Below are 22,625 nucleotides of genomic sequence, written 5' to 3'. Positions count from 1 at the left end.
GCAACTGCTTCATAAGTACTTGTTGATTTATTAAACAGAAATCTTGTCAGGCAGGTGACTAAGTTTGCACACCACAGCCAAATTCAAAGACCATCGCACTGTGATCCATGTTCTCCAAATAGCCAGAAACAGGGATTTCCAGTAACCACAATGAAACTAATGGATTCATTTTATAACTAACTAGAGGAGTGTTTAATTTGTATGTTTAGGCTGCTGGGTTAAAAAACTGGAGAAGGCATATTGGGAAAGCCTAATGAAAAAGATGAATAAGATTGAAAATTGGGAGCACACTAGAAACTGGAAGATGAATGAATGTCCATCAATTGAAGAATGGTTGGGTAAATTATGGTATATGAAGGTTATGGAATATTATTGCTCTGTAAGAAATGGCCAGCAGGAGGAATACAGAGAGGCTTGGAGAGACTTACATCAACTGATGCTGAGTGAAATGAATAGAACCAGAAGATCGCTGTACACTTCAATGCTGTATGAAGATGTATTCTGATGGAAGTGGAAATCTTCAACATAAAGAAGATCCAACTCACTTCCAGTTGATCAATGATGGACAGAGACAACTACACCCAGGGAAGGAACACTGGGAAGTGAATGTAAATTGTTAGCACTACTATCTACTCAGGTTACTTATACTTTCAGAATCTAATACTTAATGTGCAATAAGAAAATGGTATTTACACACATATATTGTATCTAGGTTATATTGTAACACATGTAAAATGTATGGGATTGCCTGTCATCAAGGGGAGGGAGGGAGAGGGAAGGAGGGGATAATTTGGAAAAATGAATACAAGGGATAATGTTATTTAAAAAATTACTCATGCATATATACTGTCAAAAAATTATAAATAAAATTAAAAAAAAAAAAGCATTCCTGCAGAACCAGCCTTGAAGTCAGAGTAGTTGGAAATAATGGATTACAGGGAATTTTGGGAAATAATTTAATAAATGATCTTTGCAAAGAAAAAAAAAAAAAGAAAATTGGGAGCACACAACACAGGGTGCATGAGATGGTTAATATTTGATGAAAATAAAGAGATAAATTTATGTTGGTATGAAGAAAGACTTGCTAATGATTACTGTAATTCACATATGTAAATGGCTGCATCCAAAGGTATTGGGGATCTTTCAAGCAAAAGTTGAGTGAGCACTTGTCAGATACACTTTTTTTTTTCCAGTATGGATTGGATTACATGGCCATTGATGTCTTTTCTAGCTTGATGTTCTTCTGCCCACAAATTAAATCACTTGACAGATATAAATATCTGTCAAGAAGGTATTACAGAGGGGATTTTTTTTCAATATTTTATTTGTCCAAATACATGCTAAGAGTTTTCATCATTCACCTTTTGAAAAACCTTATGTTCCAAATTTTCTCCCTCTCTCCCCTATGAGCCCCCTCTTGAAGACAATAAACATTTCAGTATAGATTAAGCATGTGCAATTCTTCTAAACATATTTCCATGTTCATCATGCTATGCAAGAAAAATTAGATCAAAAGGGGAAAAAAAACAACAGAGTTCAACAAGAAAAAACCTTCAAGCAAACAAATAGCAACAAAATGGCAAAAATACTATGCTTTGATGATGCATATTCAGTGTCCATAATTTTCTCTCTAGAGAGACACTTTCCATCCCAAGTCTATTGGGTCTGTCTTAAGTCATTGCTGAGAAGAGCCAATCCATTATAGTTGATCATCACATAATCATGTTGTTACTGTGTACAATATTCTCTTGGTTCTCCTCACTTCTTTCAGATTCAGTTCATGTCTTTCTAGGTTTTTCTGAAATTAGCTTCCTCATTTCATATAGAACAATTCCTTCCATTACATTCATGTACCATGATTTATTCAGCCATTTCCAACTGATGGAAATCCATTCAATTTCCAGTTCCTTGTTCCTACAAAAAGGCTGCTACATTTTTGCACATGTGGGTCCTTTTCTCCTTTTATGATCTCTTTGGGATGCAGATATAGTAGTGAGACTGATGAATTGAAAGGTATGCACAGTTTTATAGCCCTTTGGGCATAGTTCCAAATTGTTCTCCAGAATGATTGGATTATTTTACAACTCCACCAACAATGCATTAGTGTCAGAAGGTATTCTCTTGCAAAAACAGTGAAGGATGGATTTAAATCTCTCTCCATTTACATTTACCTGGATTTATTATTCTTTTTTTGTTGTTGTTTTATTATAGCTTTTTATTTACAAGATATATGCATGGGCAATTTTTCAGACCCTTGCAAAACCTTCTGTTCCAACTTTTCCCCTCCTTCCCCTCACCCCCTCCCCTAGATGACATATAGACCCATACATGTTAAATATGTTAAAGTATATGTTAAATACAATATATGTATACATATCCATACAGTTATTTTGCTGCACAAGAAAAATCATACTTAGACATAAGGTAAAAATAACTTGAGAAGGAAATAAAAAATGCAAGTGGACAAAAGCAGAGGGAGTGGAAATGCTATGTTGTGATTCATACTTATTTCCCATAATTCTTTGGCTGGGTGTAGCTGGTTCTCTTCATTATTGAATAAATGGAACTGATTTGGTTCATCTTATTGTAGAAGAAATTGATCATCATATAGCATTGTTGTTGATCCTGGTCCTGCTCATTTCATTCAGCATTAGTTCATGTCTCTCCAAGCCTTTCTGAAATCATGTTACTAGTCATTTCTTACAGAACAATAACATTCCATAATATACCACAACTTACTCAGCCATTCTCCAATTGATGGGCATTCAATTTCCAGTTTCTAGCCACTACAAAAAGGGCTGCCACAAACATTTTTGGACATGTGAGTCCCTTTCCCTTCTTTAAGATCTCTTTGGGATATAAGCCCAATAGTAACACTGCTTGATCAAAGGGTATGTATAGTTTTATAGGTAACTTTTTGAGCATAATTCCAAATTGCCCTCCAGAATGGTTGGATTTATTTTTATTTATTTAGTTAGTTAGTTTTTTTTTTTTTTTTTGAGTCTGGGGTTAAGTGACTTGCCCAGGGTCACACAGCTAAGAAGTGTTAAGTGTCTAAGACCAGATTTGAACTCAGGTCCTCCTGAATTCAGGGCTGGTGCTCTATCCACTGTGCCACCTAGCTGCCCCAAGAATGGTTGGATTTGTTCACAATTCCACCAACAATGCCTCAGTGTCCCAGTATTCCCACACCCCCTCCAACATTCAGCATTATCTTTTCCTGTCATCCTATCCAATCTGAGAAGTGTATAGTGGTATTTCAGGGTTATCTTAATTTGCATTTCTCTGATTAATAATAATTTGGAGCATCTTTTCATATGGCTAGAAATAGTTTCTATTTCTTCATTTGAAAATTGTTCATATCTTTTGACCATTTATCAATTGGAGAATGGCTTGATTTCTTATAAATTAGAGTTAATTTTCTATATATTTTGGAAATGAGGCCTTTATCAGAACTTTTGACTGTAAAAATGTTTTCCCAGTTTATTGCTTCCCTTCTAATCTTGTCCACATTAGTTTTGTTTGTACAAAAGCTTTTTAATTTGATATAATCAAAAGTTTTCTATTTTGTGATCAATAATGATCTTTAGTTCTTCTTTGGTCACAAATTCCTTCCTCCTCTATAGGTCTGAGAGCCCATATGGTTTGAATAGTTCACCCTAACAAAGAGTAGATCTCAAGTAAGACCTGGATCGAACTTTTGCTGCTCATGGACTTATTCAATATTGGCCCTCTACAAGGCCTCACTATTAAATTTCTGTCAGTCTTCCTGCCTATGAAAATAAGGGGAATGAGTTATAGGAGTGTCAAACTCAAATAGAAATTATTTCCCACTGACTGCATATTGACTTAGAAAACCTCAAGTTAACTGACATACTGCATTTTTTTAATTAAAAATTTCTCAATTGGATTTTAATCCAATTCAGGTAGCACTTGGGGTATGCAACAGGGCTCTGCTTTGTCTCTGACTCTGTACACAACTTCAAGAAATGGAAAAGTATTCTGCAGCATATCCATCTCAATGTGCATTTGCCATCTTCTGGACAGCAGAGGGCAGTGGTTTTACAAGCACAGGAGGGAGACTGATCTAGTGTAGCTAAAGAATTTAGTCAAGAAAGGAGAAAAAACCTCACCAGCCAGCACAACTGTGAGGGCAGGAAGGGAGGAGAAGGTGGGAATGTTTAATAGCATCTGTTCCTAGGACAGGCAATACTGCTTCCTTCCCAAGGGATACTGGGTTTGGTTTGGGAATGCCTGGTTGTGCGGGTTGCTCCAAAGGAAAACCTGAAAATCTAATGCAGTCAGACTGATCTCTTTAGTTACTGGGCTGAGCCTTTCCCTGGACAGTGAAGGAACATTGACAGCAAGGGACTGCACTCTCAGTCCTGTCCTGACTAACCTGCAGGTGAAGAATACAATAGCTTTTGACAGACTGACTTATAAGATTCATTTCACTTTTGAAGAGACAGTGAAAAAGTTCTAGTCTTGAACTTGACATCAGAAACTCTGGGCTACAGTCCTGATTTGATTCATCAGTCAATTATAAATTCCCCTCTTTAATCTTGTTTTCTCGTGTATAAAATAGGAAAAATTGCTGCTTCCCAAATCTGAAGGAAGGAAGATGTTTAGTAAATATTAGTACTGGATAAATGTAATTGGTTATTATCATCCTTTTAAAAATCAATGTCAAAAGTCTCATCTCTTACCTGGAAGAAGGCTTTTCTGCCTTGCACAACCTCATGAGAAAAGTAGGTCAAGCATCCAGGAAACTTGCTTTCTTGTTCTGTTTCATTCTCTCTGACTCATCCTGTACTTTGGGCAACTGAATTCAGATTTATTTATTTTTTTTTTTGCAGTTTATCAAGTACTGATTATGTAAGTCATGTGGTCTCTGTTATTTCTCCACTTGTAGGGGAGGGTAGTGGTGATAATTTATTCTTTCTTGATCAAGGACCTTTCTTGAAGTATGTCCTTAACAATCTGAAGTAAAAGTATGTCCCCATCAAACTGAAGTTCCTCCTCCATTCACATATAATCTAAACTCAGTATTCTTACAGTTGATTTCTTTTTTTTTCCTACTAAGGCAATTGGGGTTAAGTAACTTGCCCAGGGTTACACGGTTATGTAGTGTTAAGTGTCCGAGATCACATTTGAACTTAGGTCCTTCTGACTTCAGGGCTGGTACTCTATCCACTGGGCCACCTAGCTGCCCCCCCCTTTTTTTTTGTAGTAAACATAATTTCTTTCTTTCTTTCTTTCTTTTTTTTTTTTGCAATTAACATACCTTTTTTTTTTTAATTAATTTTATAATTATAACTTTTTTTGACAGTACATATGCATAGGTAATTTTTTACAATATTATCCCTTGCATTTACATCTATTCCTAATTTTCCTTCCTTCCCTCCACCTCCTCTCCTAGATGGCAGGCAGTCTCATATATGGCTAACATAATATCTTTAATTTTTAAGTGCCATTCATGTATATCAGTTCTACCAGCAACAATTCTAATGACACTTGGAATATGTTCTACAGCACTAAACTGTTACAAATCATCCCTGCTCATCCCAGCTAATCAGGAGCCAGTTGCTTTAGTAGGGATGGATGTGAGGTGAGTTGACAATAGTATTAACCTAGAAAATCCAGCAGTTCTTGAAGAGAGGTGATAGGAAAATTCACTGACGAGTGAGCCACAATAAATCTAATATCTTCTAAACCTTGGGTAAAATCCAGGGAGAATTTGTCAGAAAATGGGTGTTTTAGAAAAACCTCATCAACTGGAGTAAATATTTAGTCAGACCCAGAAATTACCTAAGAAACACTTTTATCTGTCAGAACTTCTGTTGTAGGGCAGGGGAAAGGAAAAAGGAAGCATTCACTAGCATATGTAATAAGACATGGAAGGTTGAAGGAATTTTGTAAAAACTAAAAAAGCCTCACATTTTTGTTGTAGCTAACACCAAAATGTTGCTTTGCAACTTTTGTAGCCTATCTCACATGAAGCATTTTATTATGTTTTTCAAAGACTCTGTTGTTGAAACTGTTTGTTTGTTTGTTTGTTTGTTTATTTTTATAACATTCACTTCCACCCAGGCAAAATGGACAGTTTTTCCTTTGAGAACCTGTAAGGAAAATTGATTGGCAAAGAAAATAATGAGCCTATAGGTATGCTGTATGAGGGAAGGAAAGACTTTAGTTTGTTGGGGACATTTCAAGAAAGCGTCTTGATCAAGAGAGCCAAGTTATAAGAAAATTTTTCATGGCTAATAGGAGTTCCAGAGCTGAAAACAAGTGGGAAATCAGCCCCCTTAATGTCCTTTGACTTCTAATGCTTGTCATATTAAGACTACTAAGAACAGACTCCCATTGGTAAGATAATTCCCTATATCATTGATTGAGGTGTTTTATTTCTTTTTTTAATTAAAACTTTTTATTTTCTAGATAGATAATTTTCAACATTCACCCTTACAAAACCTTGTGTTCTAATTTTTTCCTTCCTTCTCCCCACTCCCTCCCTAAATGATAAGTGATCCAATATATGTTAAACTTTTAATTCTTCTATACATATTTCCAAAATGTCATGTTGCACAAGAAAAATCAGATCAAAAAGGGAAAAAAATGAGAAAGAAAACAAAATGCAAGCAACAACAACAAAAAGAGTAAAGATATTTTGTGGCACACATTCAGTTCCCATTGTCCTCTCTCTAGATGCAGATGGCTTTCTTCATCACAAGACCATTGGAACTAGCCTGAATCATCTCATTGTTGAAAAGAGCCACATCCATCGGAATTGATAATATTAATCTTGCTGTTGCCATGTATAATGATCAGTCCTGAATCTTCAGTCCTTTATCAGCCTTATCTCCAACAGTGTCTTATAAGGATAAGAAGTAGTGTAGCACTGCAATGTTAGGGCAAGAAGAACTCATCTGTCACTAATACATTTTATCCACAGTACCTTGGAGGATTTTTTTTTCACAAGCAAACAGATGGGTTATGAATAATAGTTTCTTCTTAAATAGTTATTTAAGATAATCAAAATAGTTTACTCATTAGAGGATACAGTTTACTATTGTACCTGGAGTCAGGAAGACCTATTTTAGACTCTTACTGACTGTGTGACCCCAGCAAGTCACTCTCTCTGTAACTCAGTTTCCTCATCTGTAAAATAGCATAATTTGACTTGACTTGGCCTCTAAATTCTCTTCTAGATTAAAATCTATGATTCTTTGAACTAAGACTTGGAGAAACAAAAGTTTTTATCCATTCACACTTGAAACTTCTCTGATTTCATCTTTTTATCAAGCCATTTTGCATCTCTAGTGGCAATCAGAAGTTTCCTTAGGAGGAGAATGGAGATTCCAAAAAGTTTTGATCAGAAGATTGAGACATGCTTCAATTTAGCCCTCCAAGCACACTGATTAGTCCCTTTTCCAGCATTAACAGTATAGTCAACGTATGAAATGAAATTCTGCCTAAATCTGTCTTTCTACTCTACCTTATAAAATCAGTGAAGAATTATTTCTAAGCCTAGGTTTAACACCATTTCCTCAGTCTCAGGAAGATAAAATCTCTCCTTGAATGGTTACTGTTGTTGAAGTTTAGACCATCTTCTCATTGTTTTCTTATTCGTTTTTCCATCTTGAAAATAATCAAATGAATAAATTCTAAGCAGGCTGACATCATTCCCATCTCTATTTTGTCTGGCTATTGGCTCCTTTGTGTCTCTATTGGATACTGCCCTGGGAAGAAGTATCCAGATTTAATTAGGCTCCTTTGGCACTGATTCAGAACTTCAAGTCACTTGGGTTTACCTGTTCTTAGTGCCACTTCTCCCAATTAAGGATATGTGACTTCTGTGGGCTTCTATGGCTCTATGGCTACAACTCTATGGGCTTCTAGTTAGTTCTTTTTTTTCTGACAATCAAGAGATAGAGAAACCAGAATCACAGGATCATAGAATTTTAGAGCTGGAAGGACCTTAAAAGCCATTTAATATAGCCCCCATTATTTATTTTAAAAAATACATTTTGTGGATTTTATATTATTTACTTCAATCCTTATTCTCTCACCACTAATTGAACCCTCTCTTGTGATAAGGAAAATTATTACAGAATCTTTTCCAAGAAAACCCTAAATGTGTTACAGTTGGACATGACTGTAACAACTGAACAGCTAAATAGTGTCTTCAGCCAAGACACTTCAGCTTCAATTCCTACTTCAATATGGATCAGTGAGGTAGGAGATTTAAATTCTCTGTTTAAGCCCTCTCTTGTGATAAAGAAAATTATTGGGGGAGCTAGGTGACACATTGGATAGAGCACTAACCCTGAAGTCAGGAAGACCTGAGTTCAAATCTGATCTCAGACACTTAACACTTCCTGGCTAGGCGACCCCAGTTGCCTTAGCAAAACTTAACCCCAACTTAACCTAATTGCTTCAGAAAAAAAAAGAAAGAAAATTATTAAGCAAAAAACCAAAAATGAAAACATTTAATTTGGAGATAGAGAAATCATATCTGACAATATATATGATTGCTTTAATTGTATGGAGTAGGAAGATACATTTTATTATCTGTTCTTCAAAACACTTCACTAGTTTTTCAATTATTTTCCTTCCTGATTACACTGACATCGTTATTATGTTTATTTTTTCTTGGTTCTACTTATTTTGCTCTGTTTTTAGTTCATACAAATCTTCCCATGTTTCTCCAAATTCCTTATTTGTAATTTCTTACTTTACAGTAATATTTCATTAAATAGTTTTTTTTTCCCCCAGCCATTTCTTGTTGATAGACTTTCCATTGTTTCCAGTTCTTTGCTACCATGAAGTGTTTCGATGATCATTTTGACATTATATTAGACTTTTGTTGCTATCTTTGACATCTTTGGGACATATCCTTAAGTAGTAAGTGAATGACTATGAACAATTTACTTTTCTTGCATAGCTCCAATGTCATATTCAGAATGACTGACTCTATCATTTTATTCAGAAGAAAACAGAAGCCAAAGAATTAAAATATGCAGGTATTAAGCAGTCCCATTTTTTTTCAGATCTAGGATTTGAAACAAGCTCCTCTCACCTCAAATCTAATGCTCTTTCTATTGCACTACACCGCTTCTATCACCATTTCAAAATCCTGCACAAAGTTATCATGACATACATTAGTGCATCTTTGGGCAGAATTTGGATCCAGAGAAATCAGATTTGTTCTTCTGGCCCTAGAAACAATTATATGGTCCAATGTATTCATGGCTGGGCAGCATCTGCCTGCCTGATAAATTCAAACGAGACATTCAACAATTTTTCTAATGGGAATAATCTAGTGGAAATCAATATTCTAAAGATATTTGTGGAAATACATTTTTGGTGGAGTTATGAAATGATCCAATCATTCTAGAGAGCAATTTGGAACTATACCCAACTATAAAATTGTGCCTACCCTTTGATCTATTACTAGGTCTGAATCTCACAGATATCATAAAAGAGGGGAAAGGATTTTTTGTAGTGGAAAGGAACAAGAAATTGAGTGGATGCCCATCAATTGAAGAATAGCTGAATAAATTATGGTATATGAATATTATATAATATTATGTTCTATAAGAAATGATGACCTGACTGATTTCAGAAAAACCTGGAAAGACTTACATGAACTGATGCTAAGTGAAGTGAGCAGAAGCAAAAGAACACTGTATACAGTAACAAGATTATGTAATAACCAACTGTGATAGACTAGGCTGTTCTCATCAATGTAATGAGTCAAGGTATTTCCAGTAGACTCAGAATGGAAAATGCTGTCTGCATTCAGAGAGAGCTCTATGGAAACTTAATGTGCATTGAAACTCAGTATTTTCTCTTGTTTGCTTTTTTTTCCCTTTTAGTCTAATTTTTCTTGCACAACATGATAAATATGAAAATGTTTAAAAGAATTGCAAATACTTAACCTATACCAGATTGCTTGCTATCTTGGGGAGGAGGTTGGTTAAGGAAAGAGATAAATCTGGAACATAGTCTTACAAAAATAAACGTTGAAAACTATCTTTACATGTATTTAGAAAATAAAATACTATTGAAAATAAAAAAATAAGTTAAAGAAAATTTTTAAAGGTTGTTAGTGAAAAAGTAAAATAAATGATAACAGAATGAGAATTTGTTATGGCTTTTGTCTGCTAAATAGGGCAGCTAGGTGACTCAGTGGATACAGAACTAGACTTGGAATCAGGAAATCTGAGCTCAAAGGTGGTCTCAGACTCTTACTAGCTGTGTGATGCTGGGCAAGTAACTTAATCCTGTTTGCCTGTTTTTTCATCTATAAAATTAGTTGAAGGAAATGAACTAAATATGTTATAGATGGATATGACTGTAACAACTGAACAATTCACAGCTAAATAGTGTCTTTAGCCAAGACACACTTGAAAACCATGCTTCAATTCCTACTTCAATGTGGATCAATGAGGTGGGAGATTTAACATCTGTGTTTAAATGCAATGCATGATGGAGAGATGGTTGAGAAAATATTCTGGTATAGTTAATAGGCCCTGGCTCAAAGACCCTACACAAAAATAAGGATATTTGCATGTGAAAATTAGGCAGCAATGTAATAGCAATTGAATAGTCTACATCTCTGGTTCTTATTCTGTTTCCATGGCAATATTTTTGGTAAGAACTTCATTTTACTTGCCACCAATGGTTGAATGGGGCTCTTCTTGGGCATATGAGAGGCAGGATATAGATATACTTCTTTTTGATATTAATCCAAATATAAATAATGAATACTATAGAATAACTTGTGGTTAACATGGGCAAAACTAATTAAAATGCTACTGACCAGAATTTAAAAAAAAAAAAATGAATCATCCAGAGAAATTTTCAAGGCAAAGTAAGCAAATGATTAAAAATGGTATTCTGACAATCCCTTTGAGGGGAATCCAAACTCAATTAGTGTTTTTTGGTGGTTTTGTGTCTAGCTCTTTCATTGACATATGGCTCCTTCACAGGGCTATAGTTTTCAACCTAGAAACAACTTTAAGAAACTATCTAGTCAGCCCTCTCAGTTTACAGTTAAGAAAACTGAGGTCCACAGAGGTTAATTTCCTCAAGGTTATGCAGTTAAGGAACAGAATAGAACATTGGTCTTCTAACTCCAAATCCAAAGTTTTTTTCTACATTTCCATGACAATGTTCTTTCTACATTTCTTTGCCTTAGGTTTAAGTCACTGAGGTTTGACTCTTACTGAGCCTTTTTCTTCTGTCACTAGAATTGTGAGAATGCTTCAGTTATAATGGTTTACTTAAAAATCAAAGAGATACTGTTGTAAAAGCAGGCAGTGCCATAGTTAAATATAAAAGCTATTTAAAAAGGAGCAAGAGTGAACTTTGGGGAAAGGTACAAAATTGCAGCTGGTTTGCTTTTATTTAAAATGTCTTTTATTTTTTAATACTGGAGCATGTTTGCCCTATGATAATAAATCTATGTGCTTTAAAATTCTAAACCAACCATAAGAGAGGCCCAAGCTAAGTATTTTAGGAACAGTTTTGAGAAAAACTAAGATATTCTTTGCTATGAAGTGTGGCTCTTATTAATACAAAAATGTAATCAGATGTTAAATTTTCATTCAAATTCAATGTAATTGGCAACTCAATGCCCACGTGACTCGCAGATTATAGAAGCTGGTAACAACAAACCATGTATTAGTTCCAGACAAAAGTTTCAATGTACAGCAGAGACTCTATGTAAACAAGAAGTTAGAAACCCTCCAATTACTTCAATTAAGGTGATCATTTTTGCTAAAAGTTACTAGATATGCTTTTTTCTCTGTACAAAATTTTTTAAAAATGAATTGTACATTTTAAATGTATTTCTAAGTTTTACTACTGGAAATCCCTAATGACTTCTCGGTATGGCAATTTTTAAATCCATATTTTTATGGATTTTCTGAAAGTCAAATCTACTTGTACAAACAAGGCTCAACAATTTTGCTTTGAAGCTAGAAACCAACCAAAAATTGACAAATTAAATGAATTAGTTACCTCTTATAATTTTAAATTCCCTCCAATGTTCAGTTTAGGTAACACCTGTGTAGTGCAAACTTCCTGATCTCCAGTTGTTAATACTCTCTCACTTCAAATGACCTGTTACTTCTCAGTGTGTACATGTTATATCTTTCAAAAAAAGTAAGCTTCCAGAGAGTAGGGGCTTTCAAAAGAATATAAGCTTCCTGAGAGCAGGGACTGCTTTATTTTTGACTTTGTATTATCAGCATATTGCATATAAGTATATACTTGTTTAATTGAAAGAAAAATAAAAGGAAAAAAAAAACAGCATATCTGTTGCCATTTGATATTCATCCCAAAACTTGAAGAAGGAAACCTAAATTAAGGTTATTTATTAAAGTCCTTGATTTTCTGGAAAAAATTTGGAAGGAGTTGAACATATGTGGCCTACATACTTCCTGAGCGATATAGAGTTTAGCAGAAGTTCTCAGGGTTCCTTCTTCACTGGCTTCTATCCACAGGGAATAGAATTCAAACCTGAATACAATAAATATGGTGACTCAAAGATTCCAGTGAATCCATTCTGACTCATCTTTTTCACATACACTTTTAACTGGCCTTTTCACCATTCCATATTCCAGGAATAAATGGTAGATACCTGGACATAAAATTTTCAAAATTACCCAAATTACAGAAGTGCATTTTGCTCATCTCACTCATTCCTATTCTCATTTCATCAAGGTAGTTAGAAGTCTAAGAATAGAGAAAGTTTTGGAACAGTTAGGTAGCACAATGGATAGAGCACCAGCCTTAAAGTCAGGAGGACCTGAATTCAAATCTAACCTTAGACACTTAACACTTCCTCACCTTGTAATCCTGGACAAATCACTTAACCCCAATTGCCTCACAAAAGGAAAAAGATTAAAACAAAAACAAGACAAAACAATGAAAATTGCCTAAATAAGAATTATGTAGAAAGGAAGTTGTGGCATTGTCATCTAGTCAGGGCAAAACTTGATTAGCTTGAATTTAAGTAGGTCTTCCAAAGAATTTGTATGGATTATCTATGAATGAAGAGAATACAAAAGAAAATCACAACATACTCTAACAAGGTTGTAATAAGTGGAAACAATCAATATCATTTAACCTACACAATATAAAATGGATCCTCTGATGGAAAGTGAGCTTCTGGTTTCATTTCAAAGAGAAGGGGAAATGGGCTTCTTCTACATTAGTAGTTCAACTTTATTAAAATAAAAAATCCTGGATCAGCTAGAAGGCAATGAATAGAACACCAGCCCTGAAGTCAAGAGGACCTGAGTTCAAATCTGATCTCAGACATATCACTAATTAACCTGGGCAAGCAGGAATCATTAGTGTTAGAATAATATTAATCTGGTATCTCTAGTATCTCTAGTCTTAAGAGTTTTGCAAAGAAAACAGATTCTTACTGTTTTTCAGATGAAAGGGGCTGACTAGATGGTTACTCAAGGGTGAATATTTTTGGCTTCTGATTCCATGGTGATTTATGTCAAAGAAAGGACCTATTTTATATATTTTTTCAATTAAAAATAACAAAGAAAAATATTATTTGGCAAATATGAAAAAGCCATTAAGAAAAACAGCATAAAGAGTTATGTTGTATCATTCATAGTTTAAAGAATAAAATGGAATCTTCTTGTCATGATGAAAGACAATTTTTTTTTAAATGATGGCATTTCAAAAAGAAAACTTGATATTTTAAAACTAAAATGAAAATCAGAAAGGGATTTTATACAAAATTACTTAACTCATTCTCTGTAAGTACACTGCCTACATCCCAGCTTCTTAAATTGTGGTTCATGACCCCATATGGGGGTCCTCAACTGAACATGGGGGTTGTAAAGTTATGATTTATTATTAGTAAATATTTAATTTGCATATCTATTTTATATACCTTTTTACCTCAGGCAAAAAAATGGGTCATGAGTAGGAAAAGTTTAAGAAGCCCTGGTCTAAATTTACTTTAAAAGATAGCTACCAAGACAATGACAGTTAAAGAAGTCAATTCAATGATTTTACTTGATCCCAATTGTCTTCCTTCTTCCTATGTATGTGAGATCTAGAAGTTTTGCAAAAACTTTTATATTCCAATCCTCTTGCTTAAGCATCCAATTTCATGATGAAAATTGGAGAAATCTTCCTTAGTGTTGACACTGGAAAAAAATCAAACAAACCCAACAATAAAAGGTTAAGGATCCAAAATTTCTGTAAGTAAAGATATAGGAGTGATGTAATATTTCTGGGTTATCCAGACAATCTTCCCAACTACATCTAGAAAAATCTGCCAAATACCAACCACTACCTATTTGCTATTTCTCTTGTCCTGCAGAATATACATTAGTCTACAATTTAAGGCAGTAAGATAAATATCTGAAATACAACTGTGCTCTAGGGCAAAGTCATTCTGTTTAGTTACCAAAATACTTATTGTTCTCAAATTTAAAAAAAAAAAAAATTCAAAAGCCAAACTCAGGTTTCACAACACTTCACACTGACTCAGATATCTAAGTGATAGGAAGGTTATACTTTTCTGGACATCACACTGCTACAAACTGTAAAAGCATGTCTGCAAATAGTAAAGTGAGTAAAAGCATAAACATTATTCCTGGGTACATACTCTCCAGCACTTTTGGCAAATTTATATTTTAGTGGGCTTCTTTAAAATTCAGCATGCAAAAAGATTAATCCTGTATTCTTTCCAGTAAACAGAATTTTCAAGGTATGACCTACTTCCCAGATAAAGCATTCATCCCATATTTTTCAATAAACAAAAGAACAAACTAAATTCCTTAGGAGGTGCAAAAACATCAGAGGGCTGCAGCCTCTTCCCAAAGATTGCTAAAGAAACCATTTTTGACCAAAGGCTACATCCAATGCATAATAGGATTATTCTGAATAAATATAGATTATATAATTAAAGAATTCCTTCAATTTTTTTGTTTTGAAAATTTTAAGAATATTTTAAAATCTAAGAAAGGATAAAGAACACAAGAGCTGGGAAAATTGGTTCTTTGCCATGGAGTGTAATTTTAATTGTAATTCCCCCTTTTAAAGAAAATTATAAAATGTTCCATTTATATTTTTTAGAATGAAGACAATAATTTTAAAATAAACTTCATTTTGGATTCTTGAGAACAGATAATGAAACTTTTCCTCCTTTGTGTTGTTTGTGTGTGTGTGTGTGTGTGTGTGTATGTGTGTGTATGTGTGTGAGAGAGTGTATGTGTTATGTATGTGTGTGTGGTTTGTGTGTGTGTGTGTTTGTACATGTGTGTAGGATATGCTGTATACAGAAGAGGTCATTTTACAGGATAATTTACTTAATTGTTTTTCTCTTTTTCAAGGGAAATTTCAATCTATAAAAGAAGGAGTGAAATGATGGACATAAAGACAAAAGGTATCAATAAAACATTTTTTAAATAAATTAAAAAATTTTAATATGACAAAGATATTTTTAATCTACAGAGACATAAGAGAAATAAAGGAGAAAGGGAGAAGAAAGTAAAGAAACACTAAAAAATATTCCAGTACCTAGCACAGTGCCTAGCACATAGTGGATACTTAAAAGTTTATTAACTGACACGCAAAATTACATAATTACATGGAGACTGGGAGATGTGACATGCAGAGTTTTATAGATGTTATATTCCATTTGTAGAATTTTTAATTACAACCAGTAAAAGTATTTTAAATTGTTTGGAGGCATGAATGGACCTATCATCCTTTGGAAGTTTACTGCAAACTGGATAAAATTAAGCCAAAATCTTCCCCACATCTGTAGAAGGTAGAGAAGTTTAAATAATCCAGTGACCCTCAAAACTGTGGGATAAGTTATCTCAAACTTCTGACAGGATTCTGTCATGGCAAATGAGTAATAATACTCATAGATTACAGTAAGAATGCTTTAAAGTTTGTGAACTACTTTAATTTAAAATATATGTAAATAAAGTAAGGATTCAGACTTTTTAAACCATTTTTTAAACAACTAAAAACCACTATAGCTAGCAGCACATGTTTAAGAGGAAGAGATCTGCCACTGAGCAAATGAATTAACCTCTTCAGAACTTGGTTTTCATGGGTCATACAGATATTCAACACAGACTGAATTTATATCTCACATGATGCAACGTTTGTTGCAGTGGATCAGAATTTGATGCTTCCCACTTCTTTGCTTTTACTCCATAAAGATTATAATGTGAAAGAAACTGATCCAGGAGACCCATCCACTTGGACAGCCCATCCATATGCTTGCTTTCAGTAGTGTATGATTCTCTACAGATTAGCACAGTCAGCTGAATTTCCAAACATTTACTTAGTTCTCAACTCTCATCTTAGTACCTAGAATGCTTCAGTCAAAATAGATATATTTAACTATGTAGAGACTTAGCTTTGTGTTGTTTCATTGCTTCCACTGAAACATGTTTAAATGTAGGCAACTTATTTTTTTAACTTCTTTGTCCTTTTTTGCTTTAAAGTTGTTAGTCATATTCCATAAAGCTATTCTCTCCTTTGATTTCAAAGTTTCAGGAAAAAAATAAATAAAATACTTAACTTGAAAACTTCTTCCTCTGATATAATAGTATCTTTTCATTCTTTATTAAATATATATTTCTTTATAATAATGGTATTACCTTGGAAAGTTAATTATAAATGTCTAAGAAATACCAACCTTCCTCTAAAAATAGCTCTTGGCATACCTTACTTACTAAACTATTGGTCAGGAATATGCTGGCTACTAAGAAAAGTCTAGAACATTGGGCTTAGAATAACTATCTTAATTAATAAATTAAAATTGTCTGCTGAATGTTTCTTATTTGTCATTTTATCCCCTTTCTTTTTCCCACTAGAAATGCCATATAAACATATTACCATTTGACAAATTCCAACCACCCAAGTTATCAGTGGTTATGTTTGTTTTGGTGGGTGAAAAATAAGGTATATTCATTCTAAGAAAATTCGTTCTTCCAAAGTTGTGCAACATGAATGACAGCTTCTAAAAATTCTTATTTAAAGACTCCTTTTCTCCATCTAGTTGTAAAATACCAAGAAACTTAAAGGCATTCTGTTCCCGTTGTAAACCTGATTTAAATTCTAATCTCTCTAATTTTAGAGTTTATAATCAATTTTGAGAGGAAGAACAGACTTTTTACTAAGATGGCTCTAAACCAGATTTTTTTCTTCCCTGGGGCAGGAGTTGTTTCAGAACATTTGCCAGCCTCCTCTATTACACACACAAAAGGGGCAAGCAAGTGACAAAACACAGTTTCCTCTTGCTAAATTCTCTCCTCTCAGCATCAATTTTTCTAGTGGGCACTTAAGAAATTATTTACAATTAGGAGTAGGCAGATTAGTCAAAGCCTTTTAGCGGAACAAAAAGTGATCCTTTTCCAGGATGCCTCTATCTAGAACAATTTTGACAACTGACAAGACATCCTGTTCCCTCTAAGTATCTTATTTTTCAGGATCAGCTGAGTTTCATTTTAAATAGCATCAAAGAGTTAAAATTAAATTTGGTTATTAAGAAAACAAAGTTTTCTTTGAAGGAAATTGATGTACACATAATCTCTGGAACCACTCCCCTTCACTGGAGTTTCATACTATACTTATCAAGTTATCAAAAGATAATTCCCTAAAGTCCCAGGTCATCTGTACCCTAGTGAGATATTTTCAAAGATTATGAGTTACCCCAGTTTCACAAAACAGAGAAATGTGGTACAGCATGCAAATCACAGAGTGCCAAGAAAGGGTATGTTAGAATAACTGGCAGAGTGCTTTAATTGCATACAGAGGACTCAATACAAGTTTATGGAACTTTAAAAGTAAATATGCTTATGATAAAGAATCAAGGGAGGAGACAAGCAAGATGTGAACAAGCAAAATATTTTCAAATTTCCTTAATGTTCCATGTAAACATCAAACAACTGGCAAACCTATGAGAATAATGGAACTGATTATGCTCCAGGGAACACCACCAGTGTTGGGGATGCTGCAAGTAATCTGACTAGGGAACTTTGCAATGTGAACTGCTGACATTTTAAAATAATATACTAAAGTCTGCCTAAAAATATATATTTCCTGTTTAACCCATCTGATCTGTTTGTAAGAATAAAATGAAAACCTCCAAATCAATGAAATATTCAGATTAGGAGTGGAAATAATCCCAAAGAAGAGATATAAAAAGATACTTTTTTACCTTCTTTGAGGAAGGAATTATATCTGCGAACACTGCATATAATATCAGTTTTCTTCAATGTGTTGTTGAACTGTGCTTTTTTTCCTCCTTTTTTTTTTTCCCTGAGGCAATTGGGGTTAGTGACTTGCCCAGAGTCACACAGCTAGGAAGTGTTAAGTGTCTGAGATCAGATTTGAACTCAGGTCCTCCTGACTTCAGGGCTGGTGCTCTATCCACTGCAACAACTTGCTGCCCCTTTTTTCTCTTTTTAAATTTTTTGTTGTAAGGGATGATTTTCCAGCAGTGAGAGGGGTGAAAGGGTATATGACATATAAAATGATACAAAAACAAAAAGAACATCTTTAAAATAAAAACTGTTCTAATAGCTTTTCTGAAAGCTAATGCAAATAAAGTATGAAGTTTTCCTTATGTTCTCAGCCCCCTCTGACAGAATTATTGATATGCTTTGTTTCCTACCTGCTCACTTGGCAAGCATTCTTTGTTGGGTATATTTTCTTCCTAGCTATCCCAACCACTTTAAGTTAGTAAGGGTCATGGATATAGGCTGTGTATTAGTTGTCAATAGTAAAGACTTTGAGAAGTCTTCTTCCTTTGTTTCTGAGGCTCATTAATGAGGAAGGACTGAAGTAGTCCCTCAAGGTTCTCTACTATTCTCTCTTTATTACTCTGTGCCAACTTCTATGAACACTTCTGATTCTGATCAAATGAGCAATGAAATATTCAGCCTGCAGGCATATGTGCATCTATATTCCCACCTACAAGTTAGAAAAGATGTTAAATGAAGACCACTCTGGAGTAAATATCAGTTTGCCAAATGAAGGGTCTTTTATATTATTTCTACCATTTTAGCTAACATTTACTTAACTAAATAATTCAAAGATTCATAGTAAAATACTCTTGAACAAAACAGGTACTATTTGCTTGTTAACCTCCAAAGCATAAGTTATTGGTCTTCTGATCCACTTCTTGGATCTAATAGGAAAAGGTTTATGCCAATGGCAGGGAAATAAAAATCCAAGGATTAGTCCTTCTGGACAGTAAACAGGAGTATTAAAAATGAGAAAGAGATAAAAACAAAGAAAGAGAGAGACAGGAAAGAGAAAAAGGTAGAGGGAACAGAAAAGAGAGGGGAAAGAGGGAGAAGGGAGAAAGAAGAATTCCTTTCTAAAACATTTACATTTGTAAAAGCAATTCCAGATAGCAATAGCCTGGACAGTTAAATTTGACATCATCACTCAGACTGAATATTGAAATATTCTATATTTACCTTTTTCATTAATTCACTTCTGGTTTCAAAACATGGCAGATCTTCTACTTCAATCCCATCAGCCATTTCTATTACCTTGTCTAAAAGTTCTTTGTTGTAACTGTACAATAAAAAGTAAGGTAAATGGCTTGGAATGAAGAGTCACTTGTAGTTGTGTGTTCATATAAAACCGTAACATTCCAGACTGTAAAACTCTCAATGGATTGCCTTGATAATGTAGGGCGAACATATTAACTATTCTAGTAGCATGAACATTTCACTTAAGAAACTGTTCATTGTGCTTGAAGGTAGTCAGAGGAAGATATAAAAAAATATGAATAAACAGGTGTATCAGAATTAGGAAGTGATATTAGAACTAAAAGATTATTTTTTCAGAGATTACAAATGGTGGACTTTGGAAATGGGCATGTTTCCTTGTCGAACACTTATTACTACTTGACAGGTGACAGTCTCTGCTCCTACAAAGGTTCTCATCAGGGACACAGAGAGGATGTGTACATCCTACAGCCCTGCCCTAAAAGAGATTCCGGTTCTTCCCTACACTAACAGTGCTGCTAGGGCCCACTGTAACTTCCTACACTTTCTAAGTCTAACAGTACAAGATTGTGTTAGGAAAAGGTGTGTGATCAGGCAAGCTTCACCAGACTTCCAGATGGGTCCATGACACAAAAACAGTTAAAAAGCCTTGATGTGGCTTAAAACCTTCATTTAAGACTCAGAGTCCGGTCTAAGATAATATAGCAAATTACTGGAAGGAAAAGAAATAAGACTCGGGTCTCTTGACTTCCAGTGCAGGATACTTGGGAGAGGGGGAAACGCTATTGGAATGGGTGCACAAAAATGGGGTCATTAGCAGAAAAGGCCCAAGCAGGAAACAATCGGAGATCAGAAAGACCACAGGGCTGGTGGGGGGGGTGGAAGTGCACCAGGGTCTCACTACTGTACCAGTCGGAGTTGGAGGTGTATGGGGGCGGATTTAGGACACGAAGAGTTCAGCCTTTGGGCCCAGATGGATGTGGGCAGGGGGTGTTATGATTAATTCCCCCTCCCTCACAAGCCAAGGCTTGTCCAACAGACTTAAGGGTCAAGGAACGGGCTTGGGAAGGGGGGCTCCGGGCACAAAGTGAGGCAGCAAAGGGGACTCAGAGATCAGTCTGCGGGAAGTGGGCCACTTATCGGACTACGGGATGGGGGTGTCGGAAGACAGGACCGGGCTCTACTAGTCCTGGGGTTAGAGGTTAGGACCGGAGAGGGCCTAAAGGGGGGGAGATTAGGGTCAGGGGTCGGCACCTGCAACCCAGGAAGAGGTGGTTGGCCCACACCATGGACAGCGCCAGCAGCTGGTCCAGCCGGCGGCCGCCTTCGGGCTGGTCCTGGTAGTTTGGCAAGTGGCGCAGGATGAACTCCATGCGGGCCTTCCAGTGCTTCTCGCTCTCCGAGTAAGCCCGGAACTGCTCGGCGAACTCGGCCACTTGCCTCGTTCCTTTCACCAGCTCCTCCACTGCGGCGGAAGTCCCTTCACCCCCAACCATCATGCTCCCAAACACTAGAACCCAGCTTTCCTGACAACCACTTTCCCAGAGTGCCCTGCGCACCCTCCGCTCTCCGGCTAGAGGCGCTCCCGCGCGGCGGCCGCCCGCCCAGACTGCTCGGGAGCACCGACCCAGAAGGGGCTCCTGTCACACTCAGGCGCGTCATCAGTCATCCGCCTGCGGGAGCAGGAAATGGCTCAGAGTCCGAACCACGGATGTCGCTGAGTGACACATCCCAGAGCGGCCGGACTGTGAGAGCTGCAAGTGTCGCTGCCGCGTCACCCTGACTGCCCACACCGCGCACGTCACACTCTCGTAATCTCCGGTCACGTTACCAGTATTTCTTAAACTCCGGCCTGGCCTCTGCGCCGGAAAGAGACAGAGAGAGGGGGACAAACAGAGAGACCCGCGGAGAGAAACAGAAACAAGCGAATGCAGGATAAACTGCAAATAGTTATATATATATATATATATATTTTTTTTTAATTTATCTGTCTATCTATCTGTTTGTTTGTTTATTTATTTATTTGTTTGTTTGTTTGTTTGTTTATTTATATAAAAAACTAGCTAGATGGCGCAGTGGATAGAGCACCAGCCTTGAATTCAGGAGGACCCGAGTTCAAATGTAGTCTCTGACACAACACTTCCTAGCTGTGTGACCCTGGGCAAGTCACTTAATCCCAGCCTCAGGGGGAAAAAAAAGAGTGAAAGGAAAGGGAGTGGAAGTGTGGGAACCTGCTGAAGGAGTTTAGTGGAAAAGGGGAGGAGAGTGTGATAGAGGGGGGGAGGTGACCTTGTCCTTTCTGAATTAAGGCTTTCCTAGATTTCAGTTTGTTTGAGGCCATGCCCATTCACAAAAATATGATGACCTTAGTGTTCTGAGCAAAAAGAGGATTAAACCAAACTTCTTAAAATGAATCTGATAATGTGGGAAAAGAATGAATGAAGAGAAACTTGGAAATATGCTCCTCAATTAAATACTTCAGAAAACCTTCTTTATCTTAGATGGCTGTACAAAAGCAAGAGGAATTCAGAAATATCATTTCCTTTGAATTATCCCCAAGCCCTACCTTTCTTGGTTAGTCTCATCACTGGAATTTCTTGAGTCTAGTCACAGCTTGCTTTTCTCTAAGGATTTTTCCTCTAAAAAATCCTCTTAGGGTCATGGAATAAGTGGATAAATTCTGGAAAGAATGAGTGATGAATGCAGTAGAATTTGCTTGATGAGTGATCTTGGGCAGAATTTGCTTGTGTATTCCATCATAATAATGATAATGCCTTACCCACCCATACCTCTGTGTCAAGGCTTACAAAGCTTTTGTCTGACCACAACTCTGAGTACCTGAACAAAAGCAGGGATGAATTAGAGTGAGGGGATCAGTAGAAATATTATCATCTCCATTGCACTGAAAAAGAAACTGAGAGGTTCAAGAACTTTCTAGGATCACAAAGCAGGATCAGGTAGCCTGGCTTCAGTCCAATCTCTTTCCTTTACATTATTCTGCCTATCCAATATGTATATTATTAAACATTTAGAAAAAAATGGAAAGAACCAGTGAGAAATCCAATAGTGTTCAATAACTACCATCTGGCTATTTAG

General features: G+C 35.8%; 1 protein-coding gene across 4 annotated transcripts in view; it reads right to left on the bottom strand.

The window, feature by feature from the left end:
• Positions 1-21,333, bottom strand: part of CDKN2AIPNL (CDKN2A interacting protein N-terminal like) — a 44,331-nt gene extending 22,998 nt beyond the window's left edge. For 2 of the 4 annotated variants that reach the window (XM_074290910.1, XM_074290909.1), the window contains exons 1-2: positions 20,784-21,324; positions 19,494-19,593 (exon numbers count right to left, since the gene is read on the bottom strand). In XM_074290910.1, the coding sequence (XP_074147011.1) occupies positions 19,494-19,593; positions 20,784-21,028 (345 nt within the window). In that variant the 5' untranslated portion in view covers positions 21,029-21,324. Of the gene's footprint in view, positions 1-11,422; positions 14,187-19,493; positions 19,594-20,783 lie in introns of those variants that run through there. The other 2 variants (XR_012486575.1, XM_074290911.1) reach the window with 2 other exon arrangements.
• Positions 21,334-22,625: the final 1,292 nt, after the last annotated feature.

The sequence above is a fragment of the Sminthopsis crassicaudata genome, chromosome 2 (assembly GCF_048593235.1).
Source record: "Sminthopsis crassicaudata isolate SCR6 chromosome 2, ASM4859323v1, whole genome shotgun sequence".
NCBI lineage: Eukaryota > Metazoa > Chordata > Mammalia > Dasyuromorphia > Dasyuridae > Sminthopsis > Sminthopsis crassicaudata.
This window is presented reverse-complemented; position numbering and strand designations above follow the sequence as displayed.